The sequence below is a fragment of the Manis javanica genome, chromosome 14 (assembly GCF_040802235.1).
Source record: "Manis javanica isolate MJ-LG chromosome 14, MJ_LKY, whole genome shotgun sequence".
NCBI lineage: Eukaryota > Metazoa > Chordata > Mammalia > Pholidota > Manidae > Manis > Manis javanica.
The window spans coordinates 91,994,697-92,008,709 of NC_133169.1; the positions used below are offsets into that span (position 1 = coordinate 91,994,697).

The 14,013-nt window shown below is 51.5% G+C and overlaps 1 protein-coding gene across 3 annotated transcripts in view; it reads right to left on the minus strand.

Annotated features, from left to right (window-relative positions):
* Positions 1–5,452: 5,452 nt before the first annotated feature.
* The window catches only part of PPP2R2B (protein phosphatase 2 regulatory subunit Bbeta), a 391,816-nt gene continuing 383,255 nt past the window's right edge, over positions 5,453–14,013 (minus strand). For all 3 annotated transcript variants that reach the window (XM_073221952.1, XM_073221953.1, XM_073221954.1), the window contains 2 exons: positions 9,241–9,332; positions 5,453–6,809 (listed from right to left, as the gene is read on the minus strand). In XM_073221952.1, the coding sequence (XP_073078053.1) occupies positions 6,530–6,809; positions 9,241–9,332 (372 nt within the window). In that variant the 3' untranslated portion in view covers positions 5,453–6,529. The remainder of the gene's footprint in view (positions 6,810–9,240; positions 9,333–14,013) is intronic.

Consider the following 14,013-nt stretch of genomic DNA (forward strand, 5'->3'; position numbering starts at 1 on the left):
TATCCTATCTTGATGCCTGGAACCCCCCTTTCCTTTCTCTTCCCTGGATAACTGATTTCCTACTCACCTTGCCAGTGTCACTGAGGAACCCCCTCCTCTGGGGAGCTTCCGGTCTGGAGGAGGGGCTTCTCCTACCCTCTCCTGAGATGCCTGTGAGGTACGGGGCTGCGTATAGGACCAGGGAACAGGCGCTGAGGGCTTACTGTGTGCCAGGCACTGTTTCAGTGTGTGTTAAGTCATTCGATCTTCACAGCCATTTTATGAGATAGGTGCCATTTTCATCCTTATTTCATCAGTAAGGAAACCGAGACACAGTGAGGTTATGTAATTTGCCAAGGGCTGTTCAGCTTTTAAGAGGTGAGCTCAGATTTCCACCCAGGCAGGCACCCTGGGCTCTTAACCCCGACATTCTGCTGCTACCCTCGGCCGTGAGTCTGTCCATATCCCCCATGACCCTGCAAGGCCTGTGAGGACAGGGACTGTCCCGGGGCGTCCCCAGAGCACCCCGACGCAGGGCTTGGGGGCTGTTTTGCCATCGATCCCTGGGTGACCGCCGAGCGAGAGCCCGTTGCCCTGCCGGGCTTGTCCTTTCTGCAGAGGCCGCCCCTTCCCGACGGTGACTGCAGCCGCCCTGTGTGGATGCGAATCCCCAGCCCCCCGGAGCAGGAACCCCGGGCCTGGGGTCCCCCTAACCCCCTGGGGCCTCTAGGCTCCTGCCAACGCTGAGCTTGGGAGATGTGCCCTCGCCACCCACTCAAGCAGCCGCAGGGCCCGGAGGGCTGGAGTCCTGGCCGAGGTCTGAGACGGGTGCTCAGGAGGGGGGCCGTTGGTGCCAGACGCTGAGGTCGACTTCCCGGGGGGCCGGGGGTGCGGGAGGCCTGGGGACCCGGCGGTCTCCGAACCGCCATTTCCTGCCAGCCGCGATCACTGTTTGGGGGCGTCTGAGGCAGGAGTCGGCGCAGGCGGCAGAGCACCCCGGTTCTGCCCCCAGCAGTGTGGCCCGCGGTGCGTGGGAGACCAGCAGTGGGGACGGTGAGTGGGGGCCACCGGGGCGGGGCGGGGTCCCAGGGTGGGGAGGGGGGCCGCTGTGCTCCTGACTCCCCCACGCCTCGGTGGCAGGTACCCCGCGATGCTGTCGGGCGGCGCTGGGCCGCGGAAGGGCGGTGGGTGGTGGGCACCCTCACCGTGGGCAGCGTGCGCCCCTGCCCCCCAAGGGGAGGGACCCGGCCGTGGGAGGGGCACCCCAGGGTGGGACCAGCGGCGCTCCCAGGGCCGGCGCCCCGCCACCTCTGTCTGTCTCTCAGCTCCAAACAGGGCACAATGTGTTTCCCCAGCAGGTGACGGCAATGGTTTAAACCAGGGCCTATTCTCATGCCCGTCACTTAAAAACATGCCATAAACGGGGGTTTCCGTTTGTTCTTTCCATCCATGTTACTTGGAATTCCGCACCTGGCCGTGGGGGCTAAGACACGCTTGTTGCTGGCTGAATGGAAGGACGAACGGTGGGCCGGTTCTGGCAGGTCAGAGCCGCGTTTCGGATAGAGCTGCAGGACCGCCGGCCTCGGGCTCCCACGCCGGGCGCATTCTGGCGTCAGTCCCTCGCGAAGGTTGTTCTCTCTCCTGGAAATGTCTCGTGCTTTGGCTGTGCGGTGAACAGCTCCGAAACTCTGCAAAGATGTCACTTCCTGTGGAAAACCCTTTTCTTATCGGTCCTCATTCTAACTGTGTTTCTCTGTGCACCTTTTGCACCTGGGACATGCCTCATGTGTGGTATATACGTTTGAACATACACGTTCCCCTGCACGGCTGTCGGGGGAGACCAGTGGCTTGTGCCTCCTGGCAACTCCAGCCTCTTACCTGGGGCCTGGCTGCCTGACACATACCAGGTACTCCGTCAATGTTCAATGTTCATGAACTTACGGGCCATCACTAGGACTTGTTTTCCAATCAGTAACTTCCGTCTAAGTGCCTAATGTGAGATGCGGTTGGAGGATAAAAACTTGGACCGAAATGTCTCTGTCTGTCTCTTGTGAGTTGTGTAAATTCAGTCAAGTTATATAATCTCAGTTTCCTCAGCTGTAAAATGGGAACAATAACAGTATCTACATCCAGAGTTTGGGGGTAAATCAATTGACAGATGTGAAATTTGTAGCTCAAAGCCTGGCCTATAATAAGTGTTCAATAAATGTTAGCTTCTCTCATGTATCAGAAACAGTATTCTGAGAACTCTGGCTTTAGAGGTGGATAGTTTGACTTGGAGCCCTCGTTTTGCTGGTCATGTGCCTCTGGCCAGGTTGATAACTTGAATCTATTTCCTTACTGCAAAACGGGAATAATACTGGCATCGATCTCATGGGGTTAAGGGAAGGAGATGATGGGAAATCACTAGGACGTCCTTAGTGAGTGTCGTGCCGTTATTATTTCATGGTGCTTTAAACTTACCAGGGCTGACGTAAGTAAACGAATTTCTTGTGCCCCTCACAATAATTCCATGAGCTAGGACAGATGGCTTTCTGACCATTTGACAGGCGATGTGACTGGTGTGGGCACGGAGTGCTGGCCTAAATTCCTCAGCTACTTAGCAGGGGAGTCAGGAGCACGGGGCACATTTCCTACCTCTTAGGTCCATGTTCATTCCATGGACCAGGGAAGTCATTGCACGGAAAACAGTTCCTGAGACTTGACTGACTTAGAGGTAGAGGGGGAAGGGACGGGTGAAGGTGTGACATGCACCAGGAGTCAGGTGGCAGTATGCATGTTACCCAGTGGTGAATCGGGGGATTGCTATGCCTTTAAAACACAGAAGAGGGCACATTAGGAGGGGTTGCCTCACTTGGACACTTGACTACAGTGTCAGCCCCCAGAGCTTCATAATGAGGCTCAGTAGGGCTTTCTTGAGCCCTCTGGGTGGACAGCAGGGACTGAAGAAAGAACGGGCCCATGAAGGGGAGTAAGAGGGAAGCTTTAGGCAGCCGCTTTGCAGATTTGAAGGAAAGGAAATCATGGTCTCCCAGGTTACCAGTGACTGGGTTCAGAGTCTGACACTTGGAGTGCTTAAAAGAAGCACATCAGAGATGGCTAACGTAGCTCATTGGGTCGCTGAGCTAAAGGCACTCCAGCTTCACCTTTGTTCTTCCTGACAATTGTTTGCCTTACGATTGGTTGCCTAATACATGTTGATGTGGTTGAGTTAATTGTAAGACCCATGAGAGGTTTAAAGATGCTTTTTGTTTTTACTTTTTCAATATAACAGTAAGGGCAGGAGCAGAGGTGAGGGAGTCAGGGAGCAGACGGTTCCTGCTCCTGTCCCCCTAGGTCGGTCTCACCTCCTCCTGGGGGCTCGTGCCCTCCTTTGTTACTGCCTCTGCCAACTCATCTTCTTCCCCTGGACAAGAAAGCATGGATGTCCACCAGTGTTCTGCTTTCAAATTGCTTGTTTTTAAATGCCAGGCACTGACTGCGTTAGGATGATTCTGATAAAGGCGCGGGAGGCTGTGGCTCCCCCTTTCCCCCAGTAGCCTAGCGGCTTGTGCCAAGCAGCAGGCCTTGTGTACGAAGTGGTGCGGGGTTCCTGGAGCCCAGTGAACCGCAGGGGAGGTGGTAAGGCAGATGTCAGCTAGCGCCAAGTGTCAGCCGGAAAATGGACATTTCTAGGTGCCAGCAGCCCTGGGTGGAAGGCAGTGGTAGCTGTAAGGTACCTAGTTCAGTGCCTGGCACAGAGCAGGTCATGGCTGAAACGTGGTGGTGGTTATTGCTAAGGCCTAATCTTGAGGGCCCTCCACTCCTGCTCCTGTCTAGGGGGTCTTGGGTGGTTTTCCTGGGGCATCCTTTGTGCGGGGTGGAGGAGAGGATGGCTGTCCTCTGCTCTTAGCACCAACAGCGTCGGCCGATCCCTCCCACTCCCTGGGTCTCCGGCTGCACACCTGTGTGCTGAGGGTGTTAGACTAGTGTGCGGGCTTTCATGGGGAGTCCACAGGCAGACTGTAGGGGACCTGGGTACCCCTTAACAGCATGACCAAAATTGTTCATATATGTATTTTGGGGAGCACTCTTGACTCCCACTTGTGAAGAACTCCAGTCCACTGAGGCTCCCCAATACCTCCAAAGGCTTAAATGTTCTGTGATAGCAGTTACTCAGTGTCCCAAGTCTGATAAGCATGCTCCTGGTGGGCCACACAATGATTGTAGGTGGTGCAAGCGTACGTGTTGTATTGATGGCTATATGATTATTTTAATGTTAGAAAAAAAATAACATTAAAACTGACATTTCATGATGTTAATTTTGGTGGAGGCTGAGTCTTGCTTTTAAAAATGGTGAGTTCAGTAAATGTTAAATGAGCAGTACTACTGGGGTTAGTGTCTCTATACCTGTCCTGACGACTCACTGTCTCTCATTTCCATCTAGTGAGTAGGAAACAGCTTGAGATGAGTGTTTTTCTTTTAAAGAGACATTTCCTTTTGGTTTGTATATTTATGAGAAATACCAGCTTTCAAGTGTAATTTGCTTTGGAGGAGAAGAATACAGTATAAGAACCATGTTTCAATTCTAAGCTACTCTCCATTTAGTAACAGTTTTTTGGTAGGGAAACAACTACTTAGCGAACACAATTTCAGGAACATTGAAAGGTGGTTGATGCTTAAGTTTGAGGAACAGTGATCCGACCCCCACCTGGTACAGACAGAGGAGCCGAGCCTCAGAGCAGCGGAGAGGAGGCCGTAAGGAGGTTGACAGCAAACTTAGGACAAAACCCCACTGGTCTGATACCACAATTTTCCGAGTTGGAGAACTTGATGACGACTCAGTGTATGGACGAGGCGTGAAGAGGAGAGGCCTGGGAAGAGGCTGACGTGGCCGTCCGCCTGCCGCTTCAACTCTGACATGCGCTTTTTCATGTCTCAATGTTCCTGAAATTGGGCTTCCTCTTACAACAATTGTGTTTGCTAAGTAGTTGTTTCCCTACCAAAAGAGCTGTTACTAAATGGAGCGTAGCTTAGAACTGAAACCTGGTTCTTATACTGTATTCTTCTCCTCCAAAGCAAATTACACTTGAAAGCTGGTACTTCTCAAAAATATACAAACCGAAAGGAAATGTCTCTTTAAAAGAAAAACACTCATCTCAAGCTGCTACCTATTCACTAGATGGAAATGAGAGACAGTGAGTCGTCAGGACAGGTATAGAGACACTAACCCCAGTCCCAGCTCTCCAGGTACCGCCCACCGCCTCCGGAGCCTCTGCTTCCAATTTGCAAGTCCTTTGAAGTCACTTGGGCTCTTTCTGGAGGTCTGAGGCCCAGACAACGGTGGAGGCTGAACTAGACCTCCTCGGTTCAAGCAGACTTCACTTCAGTGTCAAAGCCTCTCCATCCCTCCCTGTTCTGTTTTGCAGGAGAGCTCGACAGTCCGTTTTTCCAGATGGTCATAAGCCCAGGCTGGGTTAGAAGCACTTGACCGAACTTTACAAATCAGCCTTTTTATTGGCCATTTTCTGTTCTGGCAACAATGGGGATTGACGGATTGTTACTTTTGGTTACCCAGCCCAGGAAGAGGGAGGGGGGCTGCCTAGGAGAAACACCCAGAAAGAACAGACCAGCCTTTCTCTGGGAGCCAGGGGTGGGGCCGTGGCTTCGTCTAGAGTGCCAGATAATAACCGGGACTCGGCCTTTAAAGTCAGTGGAATAAATAAGCTGGAAAAGGTTGGAGAGAAAAAGCCAACCAACGTGTAAGCAGAGGATTATTTGGAGCCACTCGGAATGACAAAAAGCGGGAGTAACAAAGCAGCAGATGGAATGTGGCCCCACTTGGTCCTGCCAAGCCAGCTCTGAGAAGCACTGTGTAGAAGAAGGGTTCTCTTTAGGGCCCCTGAAGGGTTCAGAGTGTTTCCAGCCAAATTCTCAGGCTGTTTCCATGGTGCTTACAAAGTAGTAGAGCCGTGTTGCTGTGTCCCTTCCTTCTCAACCTGCGTCTTTTTGCAGCCTCGTGAAATAAATCTCTGGCTCAAATGAAATTGTTGAAAATGGAAGAAAATAAAAAGGGCTGTAGGAGCAGGAGATGCTAACTAGTTCTGATTTTTCACAAGACAAGGAGAATTTCTCGAAGAGTAAACGGTGTTTATTTTTTGTTGATTTTTTCCAATCAAATGGAATTGCTTAATTAAAAAAAAACTCATCTCTTTTCTCTTTAAATACTACAGACAACCTCATTTTATCTCAGTAGACACCTAGAAACAAAACACTGGACCCACCAGAGAAAACGGCAATAAAAGCATCAGAGATTCAAGCCAACTATGGAAGAACCACTGTTAGCTGGCAGCTCTCCATTCTAAGCAGAAGTGTCTGGGAACCTATTGGGTTTGACAGAAGTTTTTTAGAAATGGGTCTTTGGGAAAGTTGGACCCCTTGAACTCTACTCCAGTTATTTCCTGCATAGGGAAATTAATGTCAATGCATCAAATGAAGACCCAAAGAAACATGTAAAAACGTGTTTGACTAGTATTCAGTATGTGAGATTATTAAGTGATAACTTGTCCTTCTAGTTAACCTTGTCCTGGAATATATATAGGTTATTTGTGGCCGCCACCGCTATGATATTTTCTGAAGGATGCCAAGCTGTGTGCAGGATCTTTTTGCTGAAGTCCAGACTGTCAACGGTGATCTCGTCTTTTCTCCGCTTGCCCCCCACGCACACTTTTCGGGGTTTTAGGATAGCCCGGGGTTTGCTGTTTTCCCTCGAGGCCTCAAGGGTAACATCGCGCTTAGTGTTGCGGTCAAACATCCTGAAGAAGTTGTTGTAGGAGCCGGTCATGATGACACTGCAAGACAGGAAACAGAGTGACGGAGGGCCGGGGACAGAGGCAGTGACGGAGCCCTAATTTTTCCGGAGTTCTTCCTGCTGGTGGATGGATCCCGTTTGGTTCTCGGGCCCAGGGAAGGAGCCTGGAGGCTTCAAGGAACCGCATCAGGCTTGTGAGGCTGGAGCTACATGATCAAAGTGGGCGCACATCTGAAAACAGGGAATTGCTGTGCACATTGAAGGCACAGCTGCTGGGGGGCTCCGGGCTGCCCGGCCTCCCAGGCGTTCTGGAATCGGCACAGCACGCTGGCCCGTGCGTGTCCTTCCCTCTGCTAAGAAGTATCTCTAAGTCCAGCCTATTCTGAAAACCTGCTTAGAAATGGATGTCGCCATGGTCTCACTCGTGAAGAGAGCAAATCTGAATTTTAAAAGGGCCGGGATGGGGAACTAAGACTTTGTAGCGGACTGACAGATGATTTCTACATTTTCGTGAGAGTTATCCACTCTCGGGCATATCTCCCACTGAGCGAGGGCAGTGAATGCCAGAAGCCTTCCAGAAGCGAGGGACTGACTCTTCCAGGTGACAGTTGGGACCTGGGGGACAGGCTGAGGGGGCGGTGATGCTGTTCACGTGACCTTCCATGCTGGTGGCCCCTGGGTGATGGTCCGGCTGGCTGGTGAGGAAGGGGCAGCACAGTGTCCCCTCTGTGTTCACACGACTTGGGTGTGTGGAGAGGGGAAGGGAAGCTGGCTGACTGGGCCACAGTCGGGGGTAACTTTTGGGGTGTTTCATCAGCTGTGCCCGGCAAACTGATGCAGAGTCAGATGTGGTTTCTGGCCAGGACACGGGCACTGTGGCGCGTGTATCTCTGCAGTGAGTGAGCCGTGTCGCCTTGTAGGCGGGGTGCTCAGGGCTTTAACCCCAGATCTTGTTCCAGCTTCGATCATTCCTAGGGTTTTACACACTAGGAAAAGTGAGTAATGTGCCCAGTGTCACACTGCCAGTGAGTGTCCCACATCTGCTTTCTCCACCATGACCCAACTTGCAATTTTGTTTTTTACTGAAGTACAGTTGATACACAATCTTACACTGATTTCGAGTATACAATGCAAGTGGTTCAGCAGTTACCCTCGTATCAAATCCTCACTGCCCCCCCACAATGCAGTTACTACCTGGACCCCACTTGTTTTTACACAGAGAAATCTCGACCTAATCTGAGCCAAGAGTGAAACTCCCTTGGTTATGGAAAGAAACTGTATGTCATGGAAAGAATGTTGATTCTGGGATTGAACCTCAGGATTTCTTCTTCTTGTCTCTGCTACTTATTAGCTTATGCACCGAGGCAGGTTACTTTACTTACAAAGCCTCAGTTTCCTCAGTTGTAAAGTGGGGATGATGGAAACGATGTTGTCAGACTGCGGTCAGGATTAAATAGTGTGATGTGTGTGTGACGGTGCCTAACGGGGTAGGTTTTGGTTCTAGGTTAAGATAGAGGGGAAATTGGAAGAACAGCAGCAAATAAAAACAATGTATTAATAATAAGCAATGGGTCAGTGAATAAATTATTGAGGTGGATATAAGCAATGGGCTGGTCTCTCCCTGGGAGCTTCGGCTCACATGTCACAGAGCTTTGCTCGCACTTCCCTCGGCTCCACACTGACTGCGCAGGGTGACTGGGGTCCCCCGCTGCGGATTCCTCGAGGCCTGCTAAGTGGGAGGCTTATTTTGGTTCACTGGTCAAGAAAGCCAAACCCTAATCAGAGCGCGACAGCTTGTGGACTAACAGCTTGCGTCGCCACGTGCCCTGCCACGAGGGCACCTCTGTGCTCCCCAGGCTGCTGTGGATGAAGGGGGCCCCGAGGAACTAAATCAGCCCCCGGTAGCCCGTACTTTGTTCTCCTGGAAGTCAGAGAATCATCTGTTTTTGTCAAACTACAAATGAACTACTGGGAGGTAATATGAGGCATTGTTGAGCTCAAAGGCCTTAAAACAGTAATAAATCACTTTGAGGGAATGTGGTAAATGAGGCCAACTAGAACGCAGCTAATGAACCAGCGGGGCCCTCGCCCAGGTCTACACTAGCAGCTTGAAAGGATAGTTTTCAATCTAAAAGTATGCTTTGCAATAATCTCAACTACTCAAGCTGGAATCTGCTGATGGACTACTAGCAATCTTCATTTTAGACACGTTGACCTAACTCTGGGGGTGCATGTAGGACAGACAGCATTTTCTCATTGATGTTGCATGGCTACCCGTGCTAGTCCTGAAAGATGATCCCCCCCCCCATCCCTCCCCTTGTCCCAGGCCTGACCCCAGGGTCATCCAGAGACCTTGGGCCTGATCGCTGACCTCCTTTTGGCCGCACCCCACCTAGAAGGAGCCTGCCCAGGGCCCCTGCAAGGGGAGGGCCCAGCTGTGGTAAGTTCCCCGGCCACAGAGCCTTTCTTACCTGTCTGACCCATTCCACACACATTCAAATTTATCAAAAATGCAGTCATTTTCGTAGAGGGAACACAACTTGCTGCGGAGGTAGTCATGGACCTGGTGGGGGGAAACACATCAGAGGGCTGGTTATTATTTTTAAAATGATTATTTCTGTGACTTTCTCCTCTTTGATGTAAGCGGTTAATTCTCTCAGTATACACGGCCTGGAATCCCAGCCCTGGGTCTGCCCCCAGGGTCAGCCTCTCCTGCTGTGGGACGTGGAGAAGAGCTGGTGAGCTGCTCACAGGGCCAGCGCGGGTCAGCCACGCGTGCTCAGGCAGACAGGGGCAGCGGGCGGGGCCCACCGAGGGCCAAGTCGGTTTGCTGACAGGCGTTAGAAAGCACCATTCATTCTATTACTGCGCAGATGTGTATTGAATGCTGCTATGTGCTTGGGATAAAGCGGTGAACAGAATTCATTCCCGTGCGGGGGCAGGTGACCCCTTCGTGAGGGCCCTTAATTCAGAGTAAGCAGAGGAGATATCACAGGGTCACCGAGCCTGCTGTGTGGTGACGTGATAAGGATTCAGGGGCAAAGGCAGGGAGACCAGCCACATGACCTGGGCGATAGGTGACGGCTGGGGCCGGGGGTCAGCAGCGGTGGGCAGCAGGCAGACGCCCATGTGTTTGGAAGGAGAGCTGAGAGGACTGGGGGGTGCAGCCGCTGTGAGGCGTGGGGCCCAAACCGGCTCCTGCATCTTCCTCTCGAGCCAGGGCAGGGATGGGGTGGCCGCGTTCAGGTTCAGGTGCGCTCATGTGGAGACGTCTACGCCGGTGCTGCTGTGCAGCGGGCGCTGACGTGCAGGGTGCCACCCCAGAGGAAGCGGCAGTTCCCTCCTGTCTCTATTCTTTCACTGAGGCGGGAAGCAAGGCCATCGTCTGAGCGTGAGGAGGGGGCGGGCGCTGGCAGCGCAGGGCTGCGGGGGGCTCTGAGGGCCCGTGGAGTCGCTGGGTGAGAACATCAAGGGAGACTGGGCAGCATGGGCATTTTTCTCCAGCGACGTTTAGATGCCAAACAGGCAGATGAATAAGACTCAGAGGACAGTAACCTGGGTTCAGTTTTCTCGGAGGGTGAGCTCCACTGAACCCCCCAGTAGGGACTGGTAATAATGGTGGGTGCACACAATGTGCTAGATTACAAGCCAGGAGCTTTACCCATACAATTTCATCTGAGGATGAAGGTACTATCACTCTCTCCTTTTTATGAGGCATGAATACAGGGTATGATGTCGTTTGTCCCAGACCACACAGGAAAGGCAATGCCAGAACGGGAACTGAACCCCGGGATTCAGGTCCTGGGGCACACGCGGCTCTCGCAGCCTGCCTCCCTCGCTTGCTCCACCACATGAGCCTCAGCCTATGTGGGGGTCTCGGCACAAGGCAGGAGCCGCGGTAATGAACTGAAGTGGGGCCAGAGGGAGACGGAATCGGGTGAAGACAGAGGGATGTCACGAAAAGCGTTCACTTTGTTTGGATTAAGAGTGATGGTTCTGTCCCCCTTTTTGTGCAGCCGGGGCCCCTCCTGAGGGTGATTCTCGACTCCAGAGTTCTGCTGGACATGTGCTCAGAGGCCCAGCTGCGTGCTTAGTACTGGGCCAAGGAATGAGGTCAGGTTTATCTCATGTGCCATTAGATGTTTTGGGTATTTGAGAGCTGAGATATTTGGACAGTGCAAATTAATTTTCTCCGCCTTTAATCTCTTGTTCCCAGACAGTTGTGGGCTCGGTCAGGATACCTGCTCAGGGCAACAGGTCTACAGCAGGGCTTTGGGAGAAAAGGGGAGGCAGGGGCAGGGCTTATGTCCTGGGCTCGGCAGCTCTGCTGTCAATGGGCTCACTGTCCTGCCCTCCTCTCCTGCCACCCTTTGGGCACACTGGAAGCGGCTCAGGTCTGGTCTAGAGCGCCATTTGTTTGTAAGGGTGAAGATCTAAAAAGAGGGCTGATTCTTGGTCCAGAGAGTAAGCTTTTGTGCTTTGTGGGCCATATGGCTGTTGTCAGAACTGCTCAGCTTTACCTTTGTGATGCAGAAGCAGCCATACAGGGCACAGAGACAAACGAGTGGGGGTTGGGTTCCAATGAACTTTATTTAAAAGACAGGTGCAGAGCCGACCTGGCCTCTGGGTCAGCGTGGGCCCGTCCTGGTCTTTCCCTGTTCTTGTCTTTATCATTGACACCTGCTCCGGTACCCCATGCACTAGCAGGAGGCCAGGCTGGGGCTTCTGAGGGGCAAGGATGCCGAGCTGGGAATCGGCCCAGTGGGCAATGAAAGGCAGATTTGCCATTCTAGTAGTCCAGCGCTCCTATTTTTTGCAAGAAAAAGATGAGCAAAATAGATCCTTATTTTTAGCTCCATCTCCCCCTACTCCTTCGTATTCTCCGGCATGGAACACTTTTAAGGCCCGGCATAGGCATGCGTGTTCTGAGGAGAAACCAGTTCTGAGAACACTCGGTTAAACAGGTTTCTATGATGCAGGACTTCTCAGAGTCTGCCCATGGTCAAGAAATTGTAAAATTATAGAAAGGGGAAGGAATAACCTCATTTCACTATAATGACCCACGCTTCCTTTTGTTTTTGGTAGGTGGAGTACCAAATACTGTCTTAAAAATAATTAGGATTTTGACAGGCAGAGCAGTAAGGTCAATAAATAGGGCGGTGGTGGGCCTTTTAGGGCCCGGCTGGGTGTGTCTTCTCTTTACGAACCCTCCCTGACCACTCACCTTTGGCATTTTGTCTTGTAGAAACATCATGGGTGAGAAGTAAGTATCAAAACATGTGCTTTGGAAACGTGGGTCCATTGACAACAACTACATAGCCAAGAACTCTAGAGATAATTCTTGAAAGACCAAAGTCAGGAGGAACTACTGCTCTGAACCATGTTCTCCTCCCCAGCACCTTAGCTCCGGGAAGCTCCTGCGCCTGCCTCCGACTTAGCAGAACAGCTATGAGGGTATATTGTCTTTATGTTCTGTTGTTAAAAAAAAAAAACTTAGGCAAATGAGATGGACCCTTCTCCATGGGAGGAGAGAATAAACTAAGACATATTTATGAGAAACACGTAGACAGCAGAGCGAGGGAGGACTTAAAACTCATCTTGTTATCTTGTGTATGGCCATCCTGGCACAAAATTGAGCCCCCCAGAACCGTGGTTCCCCAGTCATGAGCCTGCGGGGGCCTGGCGCTGTGTGACTGACGGACTGCTCGGGAGGCCCGGCGAGAGCGGACTGCAGTGGTCGGTTCTTATATTTCAGGGCTTGACAAATTTTTCCTGTAAAAGGTCAGATGGGAGATGTTTTAGGCTCTGTGGGACGTCCGGTGTGCCCCACTCTGCTGCTGTAGCATGGGAGCGGCCACAGACAAGATGTGAATGATCAGGTGTGGCTGTGTTTCAATAAAACTATTTTTATAAAAACAGATGGAGGGTGGTTTGGCCCACAAGTTGTAGTTTGCCAAACGCTGTTCTAAATAGCTAATAATATTAAAGTCTACAGCTTATTATTCATGGAAATATGCTTGATGTCATTTGACGCATGCATGAAAATACACAGCAGGAGCGCTACTCATTTCCCAGGCCAGGCATTAGTAACTGGTTAATTGTCATTGATTATTCTTTCCCGTGGGACTGGGCCTTAGAATCTTTTTCAACGATGTTCTAGACACTCAGAGTTTATGCACCATCTTTGTTATAGTGTGTACATTTAATGAAATTGCTTTGAAATATTCCATCTAAAGAAACAATAAGTTAAAATTTGTGACATTTCAACACATGTGCTTTGATCCATTTCTTGGTGTTCTATGAAGGCTTCCAAGTCTACCACTAGATGAACTTGGTTTGAGAACCACGATCTGATGGTTCCAGGTCACAGCGAGCTAGCTATGTTCTGAAACTAGCCTTGCTCTAAAAAGCCTTCCCCTAAAATAAAAGTATGACTTGCTCTTGCTGCCATGCAGCTACGTTCCCCAGTCAGGGTTCTCCGGCAGGCCGTGCCTCGGTCAGTACCACCCGCAACTCGGGGTCCCGTCCGCGCTGCTCTCCCTTCTGCAGTGAGATGTCTGTGCAGCTGGAAGGGACCGCCTGCGCCGGCGGTAGCCCTGGGCTGAGGGTGAGGGCTGGGAGGAGAGCGTGGGGGCAGGTGCTAGGAGCTGGGCCGTGGAGGTGGGCAGGATTCACACCGACTTACCTACTCCTCTCTCATTCAGGTCACCGTGATCCCCGCAGCACCCAGGCCAGCGGTCGGTGCTCAGTCCTTTCCTGCTCGGTCCAGCCACAGCCCGGGGCAGCCGACCCTCCTGCCTGCGGCTCCATGACACCCCCCCCATCTTCCTCCCACCTCACAGGCATGTTTCTCCAGGCTCTCTCGCCAAATCTGTTTCCTCTGCCTAGATATATCTGGTCTCACACCGAGCTGTCTCCTAGCCATTTCTGGATCTTCATTGGCTCAACATGCTAAAACCAAACTCGATTTCCTCATCTACATGAAGTGGCCTCTTTTCTGGTTTGTAGTGATCCTCGGTGCCTTCCTTTTTACAACCCACATCAAAGCCGTCATCCAATCCTGTTGGATTTACCTTGGAAACATGTCAAGAATCCGGCTGCCTCCATTACAATACCCTCGCCAGAATGTGGCAATAACTCTGTAACTATTTAGTTTCTACTTTCCAGCACAATCAGCATGTTCATTTTCAGGTGTTAGTCAATGATGAAAATGCTCTAGAACGAGATGACGGTGACGGTGCCAC